Below are 14,796 nucleotides of genomic sequence, written 5' to 3' on the forward strand. Positions count from 1 at the left end.
AACCCCATGCACCAGTACAGGCTGGGGGCTGACCTGCTGGAAAGCAGCTCTGCCAAGAGGGACCTGGGAATCCTGGTGGACGACAAGCTGACCATGAGCCAGCAGTGTGCCCTTGTTGCCAAGAAGGCCAATGGTATCCTGGGGTGCAGTAAGAGGAATGTGGCCAGCAGGTCGAGGGAGGTTATCTTCCCCCTCTACTCTACCCTGGTGAGACCCCTCCTGGAGTACTGTGTCCAGTTCTGGGCTCCCCAGTTCAAAAAAGATGAGGAACTCCTAGAGAGAGTTCAGAGGAGAGCAACAAAGATGATTAGGGGACTCCCTATCTCCCCTATGAGGAAGGGATGAGAGAGCTGGGCTTATTCAGCCTGGAGAAGACTGAGAACGGACCTCATCAACATGTACAAATATCTTAAGGGTGGGTGTCACGAGGATGGAGCCAGACTCTTTGCAGTGGTGCCCAGTGACAGGACAAGGGGCAATGGGTACAAACTGAAACAGAAGAGGTTTCAGTTCAATATGAGGAAGGGGGGGGGGTGGACTAGATGATCTCCTGAGGTCCCTTCCAACCTTTGCCATTCTGTGATTCTGTGAAATCATATTAATAAAAACTCTTCTTTTAACAGGATAACTGGTTTACCAAGGGGAAAGCAACAGATGACGTGTCTTTTGTAAGGATTTGATATGGTCCCATGTGACATGAGGAAAATGTGGAAGACAGAAACTTCACAAAAATATAGCAGATGACCTCTTTTTCATTAAACTAGACTCAGTAGTTGACTTTTGGGCTGTGAGAATCTCAGGTGGGCATCTGCTTTTGGTCTGTTTCTGTTCATTAGTAACTTGCGTGATGAAAGAAAGTCCACATAAAAAGTCAGGAGTGGACACCTAGTTTAGCTACAGGCATGTTGGAGAACACCCTCAGATTCACAGCTGTGAATACCGGAGGGATTTTTTTGGAATCACAGGAAAAAAAATCAGTAGACACATGCAAAGTCCTGCTATCCGTAGGAAGAAGAAATGGGACGTACCTGACTAGGCAGTGGGACTGCAGAGAGGGATTCTTTGCAAAGTAGAGATTGTTCTGTTCTGTTCAGCTTTTTCCAGCTAAGACAAGACTTCCAAAGGAACTCTGCATGCAGTTTGGGGCAAAACATGTCGCAAACCTCAGTGGCAAATTGCAGGCAGTCTAAATTTAGAAAACGTAGGTGATTTCAAAAGGTTACAGCAACTAACTTTGTACAGCCTAAAAAAGAGAAAAATGACATATCGTGACAGTAGTCTGACAGAGATGATGTTAAATAAAGAATAATGATAATTTATTATCAAAGACTACTGGAGGGAAGGGCAAAAATAAAGCAGTTTTATTGGAAGCAAAAAAGATTCAGGTTGGATAGTAGGAAAAAAGCTCTGTCAGTCTAGTGAAACACAGAAATGGGCTACTTAGAAAGATTGGAGTCTCCCTCGGTGGGAGATTTTTAGGAGCACGTTAGACAAATACCTGTCAAGGACCACCTGAAAGTACCAAATCTCTACACAGTGCAAATGCAGTGGATTAAATTATTTCTTGAGTTCCCTTTTCCTCCTATGTTTCCATAGTTTTATGACAACAAAACAGCAACAAATAAGAATCTTTTCTTCTTACAGCAGTCAGTACTAAAGGGAAGGTGCTGTCAGCTCAGAGGCTGGCAGCGCTGCTGTATTGCATGCTCAGTGGAACAGGTCAGATTATTGATCTATTCTAAGAACACAAAAAAATAGGGATTAGTGCCTGAGATGCTTTTAGCATTCTTATGTGTGATAACATTAAAGCAAGGTTGGACAATACAAGTTTTTCATAACTATCATTCGTGCGTGCCGTAAGTCGTGCATATGTGTTACGCTGCCCGGTCATTTGTGTCTGTGAAGCCTGTAAAGATGGGGAAGGTAGTAATTGTAGTTGCCCCGCTATTTGCATCCAACCTACTGAAATAAGATGAAAGCACCTTGACAGCTGCAGGATGCAAGCAAATGTTACCTGACAGCTTAGTACAGATGCATAAATCAGGAGCAGTTGGATGATTAAAGGCTGTAATAGCCCTAACAAAAGTGCAACTGGGTTTTCTTAAAAGTGAAGGGGATACTGAATCCTTATTTAATGGGCATCAGAATTGAGAAGAGCTGAACAGAGAAAAATGTATCAGCTGGGTCAGGTGAAGAGTGAGTAAGACCTACAAAGAACACCTGCATGACTGTGATGTGATGGCAATTTTAACTGACATTTCTTGTGTTAGGATCATGGTATTTCATAAATCTATTGCTGAAGGTAGCTTTGCATACTAATAGCTCAATTACAGTAGCACAGGGCTGTGGCAGATGGGTGGGTGGAGGACTGTGTGTCATCCCAGCATAAGTCTTTGCATTTTGAGTGCCAGAAAATCATAAGGGAGGAGCCCTTCACTACCACTGTAGAAGAGTCATAAGCACCTCTTCTGATACAGCTATATATGGCCATCAGAGCTGCAGCCCTTTCAGGCAAGTTTTCACATGGATCAAGCCTTCTATCAAATTATTCTTTCCCTTGGTCTGAGTATGCAAGATTTCCGTAGTCCTTTCCCCCTGTTCCTACTGTCTAAATATCCAAACTAGGGACTGAATATTTTAAAATCCAAGTATTCTGAATCATAGAAAATTATAGCTTGGAAGGGACCTTTGGAGGTTATTGGGTCCACCTCCCTGCTCAAAGATGATTAGCTTCAATGTTACAGGTTTGCACAGCGTCTTTTCCATTCAAGTTTTTACTATCTTCGAGGATGGAGATAACACAGATTTGCTGGGTAATCTGTTCCAGTGCTTAACTACACTTGGTGGGAAAATTTTTCCTTTATGTCCAGTAGGAATCTACTAACTTGCGGTTGGGGATTGTTGCCTTTCATCCTTTGCTGTGTGTCTCTGGGAAGAGTGTGTCTCTGTCTTCTCCACCCCCTTTTAGGTAGCCCAAAAGATTCAGTTTAGCCCCCTTTTAGTAGCTTGTGTTTGCAGGTAATATTTGCATTCTGTCAGTGCAGGCACTGAAAATGCTGCCGGTAGAGAAAATACCTGTAAATCACAAGGGAACAATAGAAGAAGTGACTAACATTAAATTGGTGAAAATTGCTCATGTACAAAGTTATCAAGATGACATTTCTAAATAACATCCTTGTGGGAGGATCACTAATATCTTCCCTTACCGTGTCTCATAGGCTGGACATATATAAGAGTCTCTCTCTTTAAATTAAGTTTATTCAAAGCTTAAAAGAGGATTTTTATCCTTCATTGGGAAAATGCAGCCTTTGGAGACTTCCTAAAACCAGTTCAGACTAAAGGGCTTTGGTTTTGCATGTATTTCACATACATGGTATCGGACAACCAAACTGAGAAAGTCCATTCAGTTTACACCTTCTACTACTTGTGCTGTCAAACCTGAGCTAACAGATGCCACCACTACTTCTCCCATACCCAATATTCCTCCTGGCATTATCTTAATATAGGTATTATAAAACGGATACAAACCACAAGAAATGGGTCTGTGCGTGCAAGTGAGAATGTGTGCGTGTGTGTGTGTGTCTGGGAGCATGGGAGAGAGAAACATAATTGCTACTCTCGCCTCCCAGAAGAGCCCATGTCTCATGAGAGGTTGAAGGACGTTTGTGTTTGGTGAGTTACTTTGACCTTCAGGGTAGGAAGCAGCCCAGTGGCACAGCTCAGATAGACACATAGCTTCTACTGTATGTCCGTGTCCTGAGTTCTCCGTATGTTTCTTGTTTTCTGCTTATAGTGCCCTTCATCAAGGTATTCTGGGGAGATCTTACCAGATGATGTGGAGTAATGACACTGAGTGATTAGCTATTTGGCCGTGAGAGTTCACAATGCTTGCAGTGAAATAATAGCTACCAGCACCTCTCTTCTCTAGATGCTTCACTGGAAACTAGAAAGATCTTTTAAAAATTTCTCTCTGTTGCCTTCATGATTTCTTGTCAATCGAGCATTACAGTTAGCTTAAACTCAAACTCAGCTACCTTGGTAAGAGGCTACACGGGTTTTTTACTGTGGACAGCATGCTACTAAGAAGCAGCAGAGATCATAATTATAAGCTGCAATATTTAACAACACCGCAGGAAACTTCCAGTCCAGCAGTATTGCTAAACAACATTTATCCCATAATCTCTCATTGAAAGACTGTATGAGCTAAGGAAATGTGATTTTTTTTTTTTTTTTTTTTTTTTTTTTTTTCAGGGTCTCAAGAATTGCTCCAGATGATCATCACTTTGTGTTACATGTTCTAAAAATATTTGATATTTGCCCAGAAGACTTGTTAAATTCCTGGTCTAAAACCTCCTTTATGACACTTAGATTATTTCAGTCCTTAACAACATCATAAATACTTGAAATACCACTTTGAAGTATACCTTAAATAGGGAAGCTCACACCTTTAAAGAAAGTTACAGTTACCACATTCCTTGCAAGAAATTGTACATTATGGTAGTTTGAATCCTGTAAAAGAAGTTAAAGTATGAGTGCCCAGAGTTTTTTTTTTTTTTTTTTTTTTTTTTTTTATGGCTTAGGATTTTTTCCCCTTTAAGTTTTTATGTCATGAACTACATCCTGGTCAACATCCCCAAGGATAATTTATCTCCCTGTCTACTCAGATTCCCAGGCAAGCATGGTCCAGCACTGCATCGGGCAGGAGCATCGTAGTTTTCTGTAGCTTCTATTGAGAGGGAAGAGAAGAGCCTGGCTCACTATGAGAGGGACTTTTTGAGGTGTTTATGATAAGCTTGCATTGAACACACATGCAACTTGATAGCCTGAGTCAGGAGAAAGAATCACCGTTAGAACTTCAGTGATGTGCATGGTTGTAGGGACATATGGCAGCTTCACCTGCAAAAAATCAACAGTAGAAATAGGAAACAAGACCAGATGCAACATTTTACCCATGAGGACTTGTTTAGCCTGTAGAAAAATAGAACAAGGTTAATACTAACCTGTGTCATCATTGTCGTCATTGTTCCCCCCTCCCGCCCCATGCAGCTCAGAGCACACACATACAGTGTCTGCCGTAATCTCCTTTTCTAATTGTAGTTGTATTCTACTAATCCCTTTCCTCCTTATAGCTGCTTGCATTCTAATACCTAGCCTTTTTTCCCCTCTTCCTCCTGTGGTGGTGGTCTCAGAGAGATACAAATTGGCTGATGTAAGTAGAAGTGCAACTCTTGGAGACAGAAGTAGCAAAAGCAAAGTTGCCCTGTGCGTACAAGAACCTGTGTCTGTGAGATCCTCAGCTGAACTCTGCCTAAGCAGCCACCCTGCCTTGGGAGTCCATGGAGGATTTCCATGGTGGTGTGGGTGATTTCTGTTTTTTTCAAGACCTGCTCAGCTGACCTTTTACATACTCAGGTTCAGTTTTGGTTTGGCCTAAAATAATCACAGTTTTAGTATCTTTACCTCATATTTTAGGTAAGTTCTATCTTATAATACAAATATTTATCTCATGATAGGGATTTATATCTTATGATAGAGGTAGAAAAATTGAAGTGACATGTTTAAGGAAGTAAAAATCGACATTGCTCATCCAGAAAAATAAATTCCGTCTTGACTTTACTGTCTAGACATTGAAGAAGGTGATTTCTGAAGTTTAGTTTCTTCCTTCTCTCACCCACAAAAAGAATATGTTCCTTTCTGGGTTAGTTTTCCTCACCTTGAGCAGGAAGACTAACAGATATCCAGCTCTGTAAAGAAAGCAGAAGGAGATCCATTTATAAGAAGCAAAAATTTAATACTAGATAATGAAGAAAAATAGTCTGACAAATATCATATGCGTAATTTATTTCACAATTGGTTTGTCACTTGTCAGCCAGTTTCAATGCCTTGAAATGCAAGAGCACTAAATTAACCAGAATTGTCATCATCCATTTGGTTTGATTAAACATGTCGGTGATGTGGCAAAATAGAGATTCTGGAAAGATAAAGTTGTCTTAAAAAAAAAAAAAGTAACTAGAAGTCAGGGAGAAGACAGACCAGCAGGGCTAAAGACAGTAAATTAAATCCTGCTTGGGAATCTGACCCTGATCCAGCAAAGCACTTAATCTCATCATTTAAGCATGTGAGTCCTTCCCTCCCTAAGCATGCATATCGTCCCGCTGAAGTAAGGGTGAGATATTGAGTTCCAAGATAGTTGCCATAGAGCTCAGCATCTATCAGACCAGAGCCTTCACGGGCCTGATGGGGGACACATCTTGCAACAAGACTTGTGTATTGAATCGTAATGCAACGTAGGAGTTCCAAAGGTAGTCAGAAAATTATTGTTATGTTTGGGTACAAAGGACTATAAAATGTTTTATACTGTAAGGTGCAAGTCTTTTTGTAATTGCAGCACAGAAAAAATGTAGAGGTATGGAAGAACAGATTAAAAAAATAATTTACAGAAGTATCTGATGTCTGGAGTTCTACAGTTTAAAGGTTTTATTGATAAATTATGCTCTCGATTTGAATAGACCTCAAAATCTGTAGTCAGAAGGAATTACCGTTTTGTGCTGTATGGGTAAAATGTCTCATGTGGGTATTTATTTTCATATGAAAAGCTACTGGATGATACAGCATAAAACTTACAATTTGTTTTACTGTTTTATTGGAAGCAGCTACTCCTTTACAAAAGCTATGGCCCTTCAATCAATGAGTATTGTTAGGTGCATTATGGATAGTTTAAGGACTTAAGTACCGATTTCATCTTTGTGGGTATGTAACTGCTACAGTTAGTCACTAAAATTACATTGTTACTTCTTCCTGGGGGAAAATTGTAAGTGATGATAAAAATGAGCACATGAAATACTGCAGGTCTAAACTAATCTGCTGGTAGCGTGTGCTTGCTAATCTTTTCAGAAAGCAAGGCCAAACCTCTGCTTCCCAGGTGTACAGGACAGGACAGGGGTTGGTGGGAGTCTAACTGGACCTTGGACGGAAGAAGGGGTTGTCCAGAGTAGATTGTGGCCCTGCAACAAGAAGCTGGCAGGGTTGATGCTACAAGGGCTATAATTAGCCTTACACCCATGGCCCACCATGTTTCAGTGGGAGATGAGGCCTTTCTTTCCACAGTGCTTTCATCAGCTCCCATGATGCCCATCCCTTGTGTATAACATCCTTCTACGCTAGGAATTAAGTGCTGCTTGGCAAAGAGGGCAGCTTTCCCCTTTCCTCTTGGAAAATTTTCTTGTTGGGGGAATTTCTGTGCTGCCTGTCTTCTGATGCCTTAAGTCCATTTTATGTTGTATGTAGCTGCACTTGTGTTTGGGCAAGAAGAATTAAATGCAGAAAGTAGTGAAAAAAAAATGGCAAAAGTTGCTCTGTATGTTGTTTGCAAAAATGGTAGACATCAGGACAAATTTGTGGTTTGCCAGTTTAATAGGAGCTCATTTGGGTACAGATACAAAAACTACTGAAAACTAAACCCAGGCGGCTACTCCAACACTTCTTCAGTCCTTTCTATATTCCTCTGATGTTTTGCAGCTGTGCAATGGTGGATCTGTGACTGATCTTGTGAAAGGATTTCTGAAGAGAGGCGAAAGGATGAATGAACTTATAATTGCTTACATTTTACACGAAGCTCTGATGGTAAGATAAGCTCTCAGTAAAAGGACAGTCAATATTCAGCTCATATTTTTTTCTTTGGATGAACGAAGATCATGTCCCCGTTAACACAGCACACTATCTTATATCATAGCAGTGTTTAATGAAATCAAGGTAACGTGTAATTCAGGTAGTTCTTTTTGAACAAGCAAGGTAAAGAACAAGTCATCTGTTTGTTTCATTATTAAGAGAATGAAAATTGATTTCTGACCATTGATTCCTTTCCTTAGTAAATACAGTTCTGCATCAAAATTGCTTTTCTTTTGAGAAATAGCAGAAATATACCCAAAATACTGTTCAACTTGTTATGTCTGGATCCAAAATATTTTTATAGCAAAATGATCAACAGATCTAGTGAATTCAAACACCATTACAAGAATTATTTTTTTTTTGCTTATCAGGATCAAGTGTCTTTATTTTTCATTTTCTTTTAACCAGAATTTGACTTTCTGCAGTGGAATTTAGGCCTTAGCGGTTTTCTTTGAGTTTATACTCTAAAAGTATAATATATAATGTACATTTATAGTGCTTTTTTTCTGCTTTTGTCTTAAAATTTCTATTTGACATGAAGTGGGGCAATTAAAAAATATCTATTCCTCATGGTATGCCAAATGTTTTTTCCAGGAAGAATGACATCTCTGTGATTTTGGATTAAAAAAAAATCTGTTTTAAGTTTTTTCCTACTTTTGTGCAAATGTCATACAGAGAACAGAGCTGTTAGTAAAAAGTTCATGTTTACATCTCATCTTCCAGGGACTTCAGCATTTACATGAAAACAAAACTATCCACCGTGATATTAAGGGAAATAATATCCTTTTGACCACTGAAGGAGGAGTCAAGCTTGTGGATTTTGGTATGTTATGTTTACTTATATATACAACCAATGTTGTACATCTGACGCATGGAAAATAAAATAAACAAATCAGAAAAGATGAATTATATTAAATTTTATTAAGTTTTTGAGTTCTTCATTAAAAAATCCCTTGGACAACCAAAGTTACTTTTTAACATGATAGAAATAAATATTCACAGATTCAGTGTTTTTATAACTTTGGGGTTTCCAGCCATTTTGCTAATGCTGTGTAGATAGCATGGCTAATGAATAGAAGTTATAATATGGTGGTAGTAAGTGCCAAATGCTTTGGGGCAGACACAGTAAGTGAAATGGCAAAGCAAGTTAATAGGGTTCAAAATAAGGTTTGTGTTTAGTTCCTCCAGGACCGTGCGCTGGTTCAGTGAAATTAGGAGTTGATAGGCAAAATATTCATGTTGCGTATGAGAGGACTTAGAACTTGCTAGATATTGTGAAGAATGGGAGAGCTCTACCTCAGTCACATATACTTTATTAGTTGGATTTGAAAAAAACCAAGAGATAGTACCTGAAGACAGTAGAGGGGAAGATATTATATAGGTAATCCCCACTTTCCAAAGTCTGGGAAGACTAACAGATGACATCTGGCAAGTCTAAACCTATGACTTGGCATTAAATTAAAAGGGTCTGTTCAAATCTGTTAGGTCTAAAGTGATTATTGAATGCTGTCATTTGGTTTTACTACCAGAAGGCAAAACCAGAGACACAGGTAAGTTGATGCAACCTGTTATTTATCAGCCATACTACAGTGATTTGCCTTAAAAGTCTATTGACTGTTGTTTTATATAAGGGGGGTATAAAAATTTGCAATGCTTGTTATTATGAACTATTCTCTGGTAGCACACCATCTTCTAATGTTTAAATTCAATGTATTGGTCACTATTTATAGCATAGCAGCCAATTGTAAATATGATTCCATTCAGCAGATGGAAAATCTTCATTTTTCCTTTACCTTCCTATCTCGTTAATGAAATTTGTTCAACTGATACATAACACTTGTTTAAACTAATCATGGGATTTTAGCTCCCATTAGTGTAGTGTCTTCCTGCCAGTAGTTATGCAACTCTCATTACTTCACACACAAAACGGTTACTAATTCGTCTGAAAATTCATGTACCTATCTTTGTTATTTTATTCCTCAGATAAAATCTTCCACTGAAAAGCCTTCAGACTTCCTAAATTATCTGCCATACACTTACTGGTATTTTCTGATAGTCTGGAAGTTTGATATGAGGCAAAATCAATATTTTTGCCCACAGGCTTTTAATGTGCTGTGGATACTTTTTATTTTAAGGTGCTGAAGGCAATTAGAGCCATGGAGGATCAATGCTTCTGAAAATTAATTCACTTATGCAGATGTTAAAACATACAAGCTGTAGGGATGAGGACCTGAATTCTTTATTCCCCAGTTGCTGCAATCTACTGCTAAGGCTGTAATTGAAAAATAATCTTAAAATCTTGTGGGAAAAATTGCGATGCCAAAGCACAGATGAGAACATGCGCAAGAAACAAACATGCATACAAACACATTTATGAGGGTTGAAGAGGGACCTGTAGTCCTATCTCCAGCCTTTCCTCTCAGAGAAATATAGGAGCTACACCTTAACTTAGGAATAGATAGCAACTTTCTCTTCCTTTTTTTTTTTTCTTTTTTCCCCCCAAAAACCAATCTGAAGCCAATAATTAGTAGTTTCAAATGGGAAAAAATTAAATGTATTCACAAAATCATCATGGAAGACAAACCATTCACCCTTCAGGCTGATGTTTAAGGTATTCAGCTGGGATTTGGGAGATTTGTATCTTCTACTTTAGAGGATTTAAACCCACATTAATCAGATTCCGAGAGTATTTTTTAGCCAGGAATGTGAGTTGATCAAAATCTCTAGTGTTGACACTGCTACAGATTGCTGTATATAAACATTTATTGGATCAGGGACTGAAACTCATAGTCATCTTATTACTATGTAAGCCTGTCAGTCTGCAGGCTACGGAATGGGATAGATGCTCAGGCACGATCTTTTTTTCTCCCCGTGAATACTCAGTGGAAGCAAAATTTTTGTTTTAGGTTGAACCAATTATTACATGGGGCCAAACAAACAAAAACAACCCAAATAATCACACAGCCCTTCCTAGCATGCACAGAGCTTTTCCGTTGTGGAGAGGGGAGCAGGGACAGTGGATCAACTCCTTCAACCACCGAACAGACTTGACAGGGAAAGTGAGCCCTTCCCAAGATAATTTTGCCTGTGCCATTCTTCTGCATGCTGGTTGATGATGAGATGTTCCCAAAGAACCCTTTGCTCTCCTCCCCTGATATTTTTTATGGTTTTTTTCATTTAAACAGGTGCATAAAACCTGTATCTGAAAGATGGACCTGTGAAGTGCCTTATGGAGCACAATACTAGAAAATTACCTATTCTCAGTCTATATGCATTTGGTCATGTAACTTGAACTTGTGTCTTTTTTTGTCTTTTTTTTTTTTTTTAAGTACAGTTAGGCAGTTTTAAGAGTCATAAGTTGACTTTTAAGTCATAAGTCATAAAAGCAGTTAACCTTCAGTAAATTAAATCACCTTGGAGAATGGCTTTTCTTTCCCTTGTTCTTTTTGTACTCTGAACTTGGTGTATAGTGTACCACCACTGTGAGTCCTTCCCTGCACAGCAGTACTGACTTTGCAGAAGCTTCATGGTGTGACACATTGCCTTATGGTTGTTGTGTCATAGCCATTTATGTACGCTGTGACCATGGTTTCTGAACACTGCACAGTCTGTAATGGATGGATGACCTTCACAACACTCTTATGAGGAAGGAAATTACTATAATTCCCAGTTAACAGCTGCGAATCTGAAACTTTGAGAGACTGAGTTGCTTGAGGTGGCACAGAAAGTCAGTGGAAAAGCTCTCCCAAAATCCAGGCTAACAGTCTGAAATGTTTGCCTTTTGTAAAGGTACTGACAGTTAAAGAGATAAGAAAGACTTTGAAAGAATACCATGGCAGTGCCTCACCCAGATGTCTTTGAAGAACTAAATTTTTGCTTTCGCTTAAAATTCTGCTGTAATATTGCTTAATTGCCCCAGTAGTATTCTCATATCTAAGAAACACCCAATCCCAGTTGATAGGTTAATCATCAAATCAATAAATGAGTTTATAGCATCTCCACAGCAATGCTTCTGGAGCTCAAATAGCTTATCAAGGAGCTGCCAAACAGAAGTTGTAGTTTAAACTGTCCAAACCACAAGAAGTTTGAAATACTGTTACCAGGGAAGCATCCTCTCTCCTCATATCCATCTAGTGTGATAATTTAGGTCAGCAGAGATAAACAAAATCATTCTTTTTTATTACAGATAATGAGTAGCAGCCAAGGGGATCTACTCTAAGCACGTTCCATGATCACAGATTCAGTCCCTGAATTCATTAAACTTCTATCTACGTTACAAAGTCCATATTGTTCTTGTAAGAGAAGAAGGTTGACTGAAGGCAGTTTCACCACCTGAACATTTATGGGAATTAGCTGTTAACCTGTTCTGGTGGAAAACCTTTGGGGAGGGACGTTATGCCTGAGAATTGCATCAATTATGCTTCAAGCAAGGAGCATCCTCTACCACATCAATACAAATAGTAAATAGCTGCACTATATTCAAGTGTAGCTGCTATGTTTTCAGTATAGCATAGTGATTTGATAGAAAAATATACATTCACATTGAAGTAAATGCCCTGCAGCACTTTAAGGGGTAACAGCTATGTAATATATTGTATAAAAAGAGTTGGAGGCAAGCAAGGTGTGAACCAAATTCCCTTTTTATAAACATTCCTAATTATATTCATAGTTGCTTATTGGCATTCTTGGAAGGAAATCTTTTATGTCTGTTTCTCAGGTTCCTGGTTGTATGCAGTGGATTGATGTTAAAGAGCCAGATTTCAAAAGAAATTTTTGCCACTAAAGGTGCAGAAAAGCACTTAATAAAATTTTCAAAAACTTCTAGCATGTAAATCCAAATTAATTTAATGCTAGATACCTTTTGAAAGTCTTGTGACCGATTTACCTGCATCTTTTACTGCCTAAATATCTTTCAGTGTCTGACCTTGTTTCATCAGTTAAATCTGGCCTGAAGTTACTTGCACACATAGCACACCTCATCTGTAATAAAAATTCATACATTCATCTGCATCTTACAATGTGTAACCAATTTCATAGGGAGATGGGTGTATAACATTTGCTTATGCTGACAAATACTTGCTTCTTTGAGTAGTCCCTCCCAATTCAATTTCTTTTCTTGAATTGAGGATGCTGCACAGGGCCTTTCATGTATTAAATAATGTTAGTCTAAGATACAATTCCCATTTGGAAAATCTGAGATGTCAAATAATGTCCTGTTCCAAAATGGGAGAAAAGAAAATTAGTGGTATTATTGTTGATATTATTTTAACTTTGGTCTGAAAAAGTCCAAGTGACATTTCATTTTGAAAGATCTGACGTGTTTCTGAAATCCCCTGCCATTGCAATGAGTCTGAGAGCTTGAAAGCCAGAGCTTTTTGTGCTTATATGTTATTGAAGAGGATCCTAGAGGACACAACTCCCTATCAGTAAACTAGACAGGTTGCTGACGCGTGGAGAGTTATGGACGAAAGAACCACTTTTCCACTAAAAGTTTTGAAACATCTACAGTCATGTGGCAGGTGATTCTTTTAGCTAAAAAAGGAGAGTGTAATGCTAATGGAAAATTCCTCTTCAGCCATGTTTTTGAGGGTTGACCTTGCAGGCTGATAGTCTTGAACAACAGCACAGGTAGCTCATACTTCTCTGGGGCTGCTCAAGCCTGCTGTCATAGACTAGAAATATCTCAGGATGAGCAGCTGTCATCTTGGAAATGTCCAGAAAAAAATGTAAGTATAAATTGTACGCCACCATTTAGGCAAATGCATAGTTTTCCAGCAGCATTGTTCCTTGCTGAAGGCTATGTCCTTCTGTGCATCAAATGAAAACATACTTTCATACCACATGTAATTACAATTGTTGACTGTTACCATGAAAGGTCATTTGGGAAAAAAATAAAAAGAATCAGACATCTAGATGGATATTAGAAATATTCATGTTCCCATAATGAAAATAAAATGTTGGAGGACTCATTAAATCTTTGGAATTCAAGCTTATTTCTAACTACAAGAGATCCCATGGTTGCCCCCAGTTTGCTAGTACTGTCACTGGGAGAAAGGGGATATTTGAAAAGGATTGGCACTGTCCATTTTCAGTTTCTTCTTAGGCCTTTCACTAATGGTGTCTAAAACTCTCCATCATTAGAGTCTCTGGATAAGCAATACGTAGGAAAGATCTAAGGGATTTTATAGGTAAAGCAGTTCCAGTGGAAGACATGGAAAGAAGGCAATGCAATCTCACTGCTGCTAGCAGATGGTGGAAAGTTACAAGCTCTTTTGCATGCAGTTAATAGAATAATGACTTCAAGGGTTCCTTTGGTAGTGTGGATAAAGAAGTTGCATAATTAAAACATGTATTGTAACATTAATGGAATATATAGATGTCCCTGCTCACTGCAGGGGGGTTGGGCTAGATGACCTCTAAAGGTCCCTTCCAATCCAAAGCATTCTATGATTCTATGATTCTATAGTGAAGATAAGGTGATTTTTTTTGCTGCAAACATGCTTAGTTTGCATTTTTCTGCTTTTGTTTTAGATATTAGAAATGCTGGATTTAAAAGTTGCATGTGAATATTGTCTTTGAGTTCCAAATGCAGTTTCAGATTGTACTTTACATGTAGCTAGCACAGTTTTATCATGGATGTGTAGTAGCCAAACTCAACTAGAGATTTAGCCTGGGTATGACTCATTGGGGAAAAAAAGGACTGGGGGAGGGAATATTCTATTGCTTTATTTAGACATACTGAAAACTGATATTACTTTGTTTAATACTTGAACTATTTCTTCCATGTAGTTTGGAAACTGCAGGTTGACAGAGCTCGGCTTTCGTGTTTGGAATGTAATAGGGTTATTATTTTGTTATGGAGAGAATGATCATTCTTCTTTTAAAGATATTTGAAGTCATGCAAAGTTAAGAGCCAAGGAAATCTTAATGCTGGCATTTCTGGATGGCTGCCTTATTATTCAAAATTGCAATCTGGTGAAACAAGCCAGTTGTAAGACAATTTTTGGTAGTGTATTGTTAGATCAACTCATTTTTTACTTTAAAATGCATATATAATTTCATTTAGGTAATACTAAATGAACATATTAAGTTAATTTCATAATTCAGTTGAGTTCATAAATTAAATTT

The 14,796-nt window shown here is 38.4% G+C and overlaps 1 protein-coding gene across 1 annotated transcript in view; it reads left to right on the forward strand.

Moving 5' to 3' along the window:
- Positions 1–14,796, forward strand: part of MYO3A (myosin IIIA) — a 112,528-nt gene that overhangs the window by 18,473 nt on the left and 79,259 nt on the right. The window contains exons 3-4 of the mRNA XM_035890151.1: positions 7,519–7,623; positions 8,392–8,491. Coding sequence (XP_035746044.1) covers positions 7,519–7,623; positions 8,392–8,491 — 205 coding nt within the window. The remainder of the gene's footprint in view (positions 1–7,518; positions 7,624–8,391; positions 8,492–14,796) is intronic.

This window comes from Egretta garzetta, unplaced genomic scaffold (genome assembly GCF_000687185.1).
Source record: "Egretta garzetta isolate BGI_Z169 unplaced genomic scaffold, ASM68718v1 scaffold142, whole genome shotgun sequence".
NCBI lineage: Eukaryota > Metazoa > Chordata > Aves > Pelecaniformes > Ardeidae > Egretta > Egretta garzetta.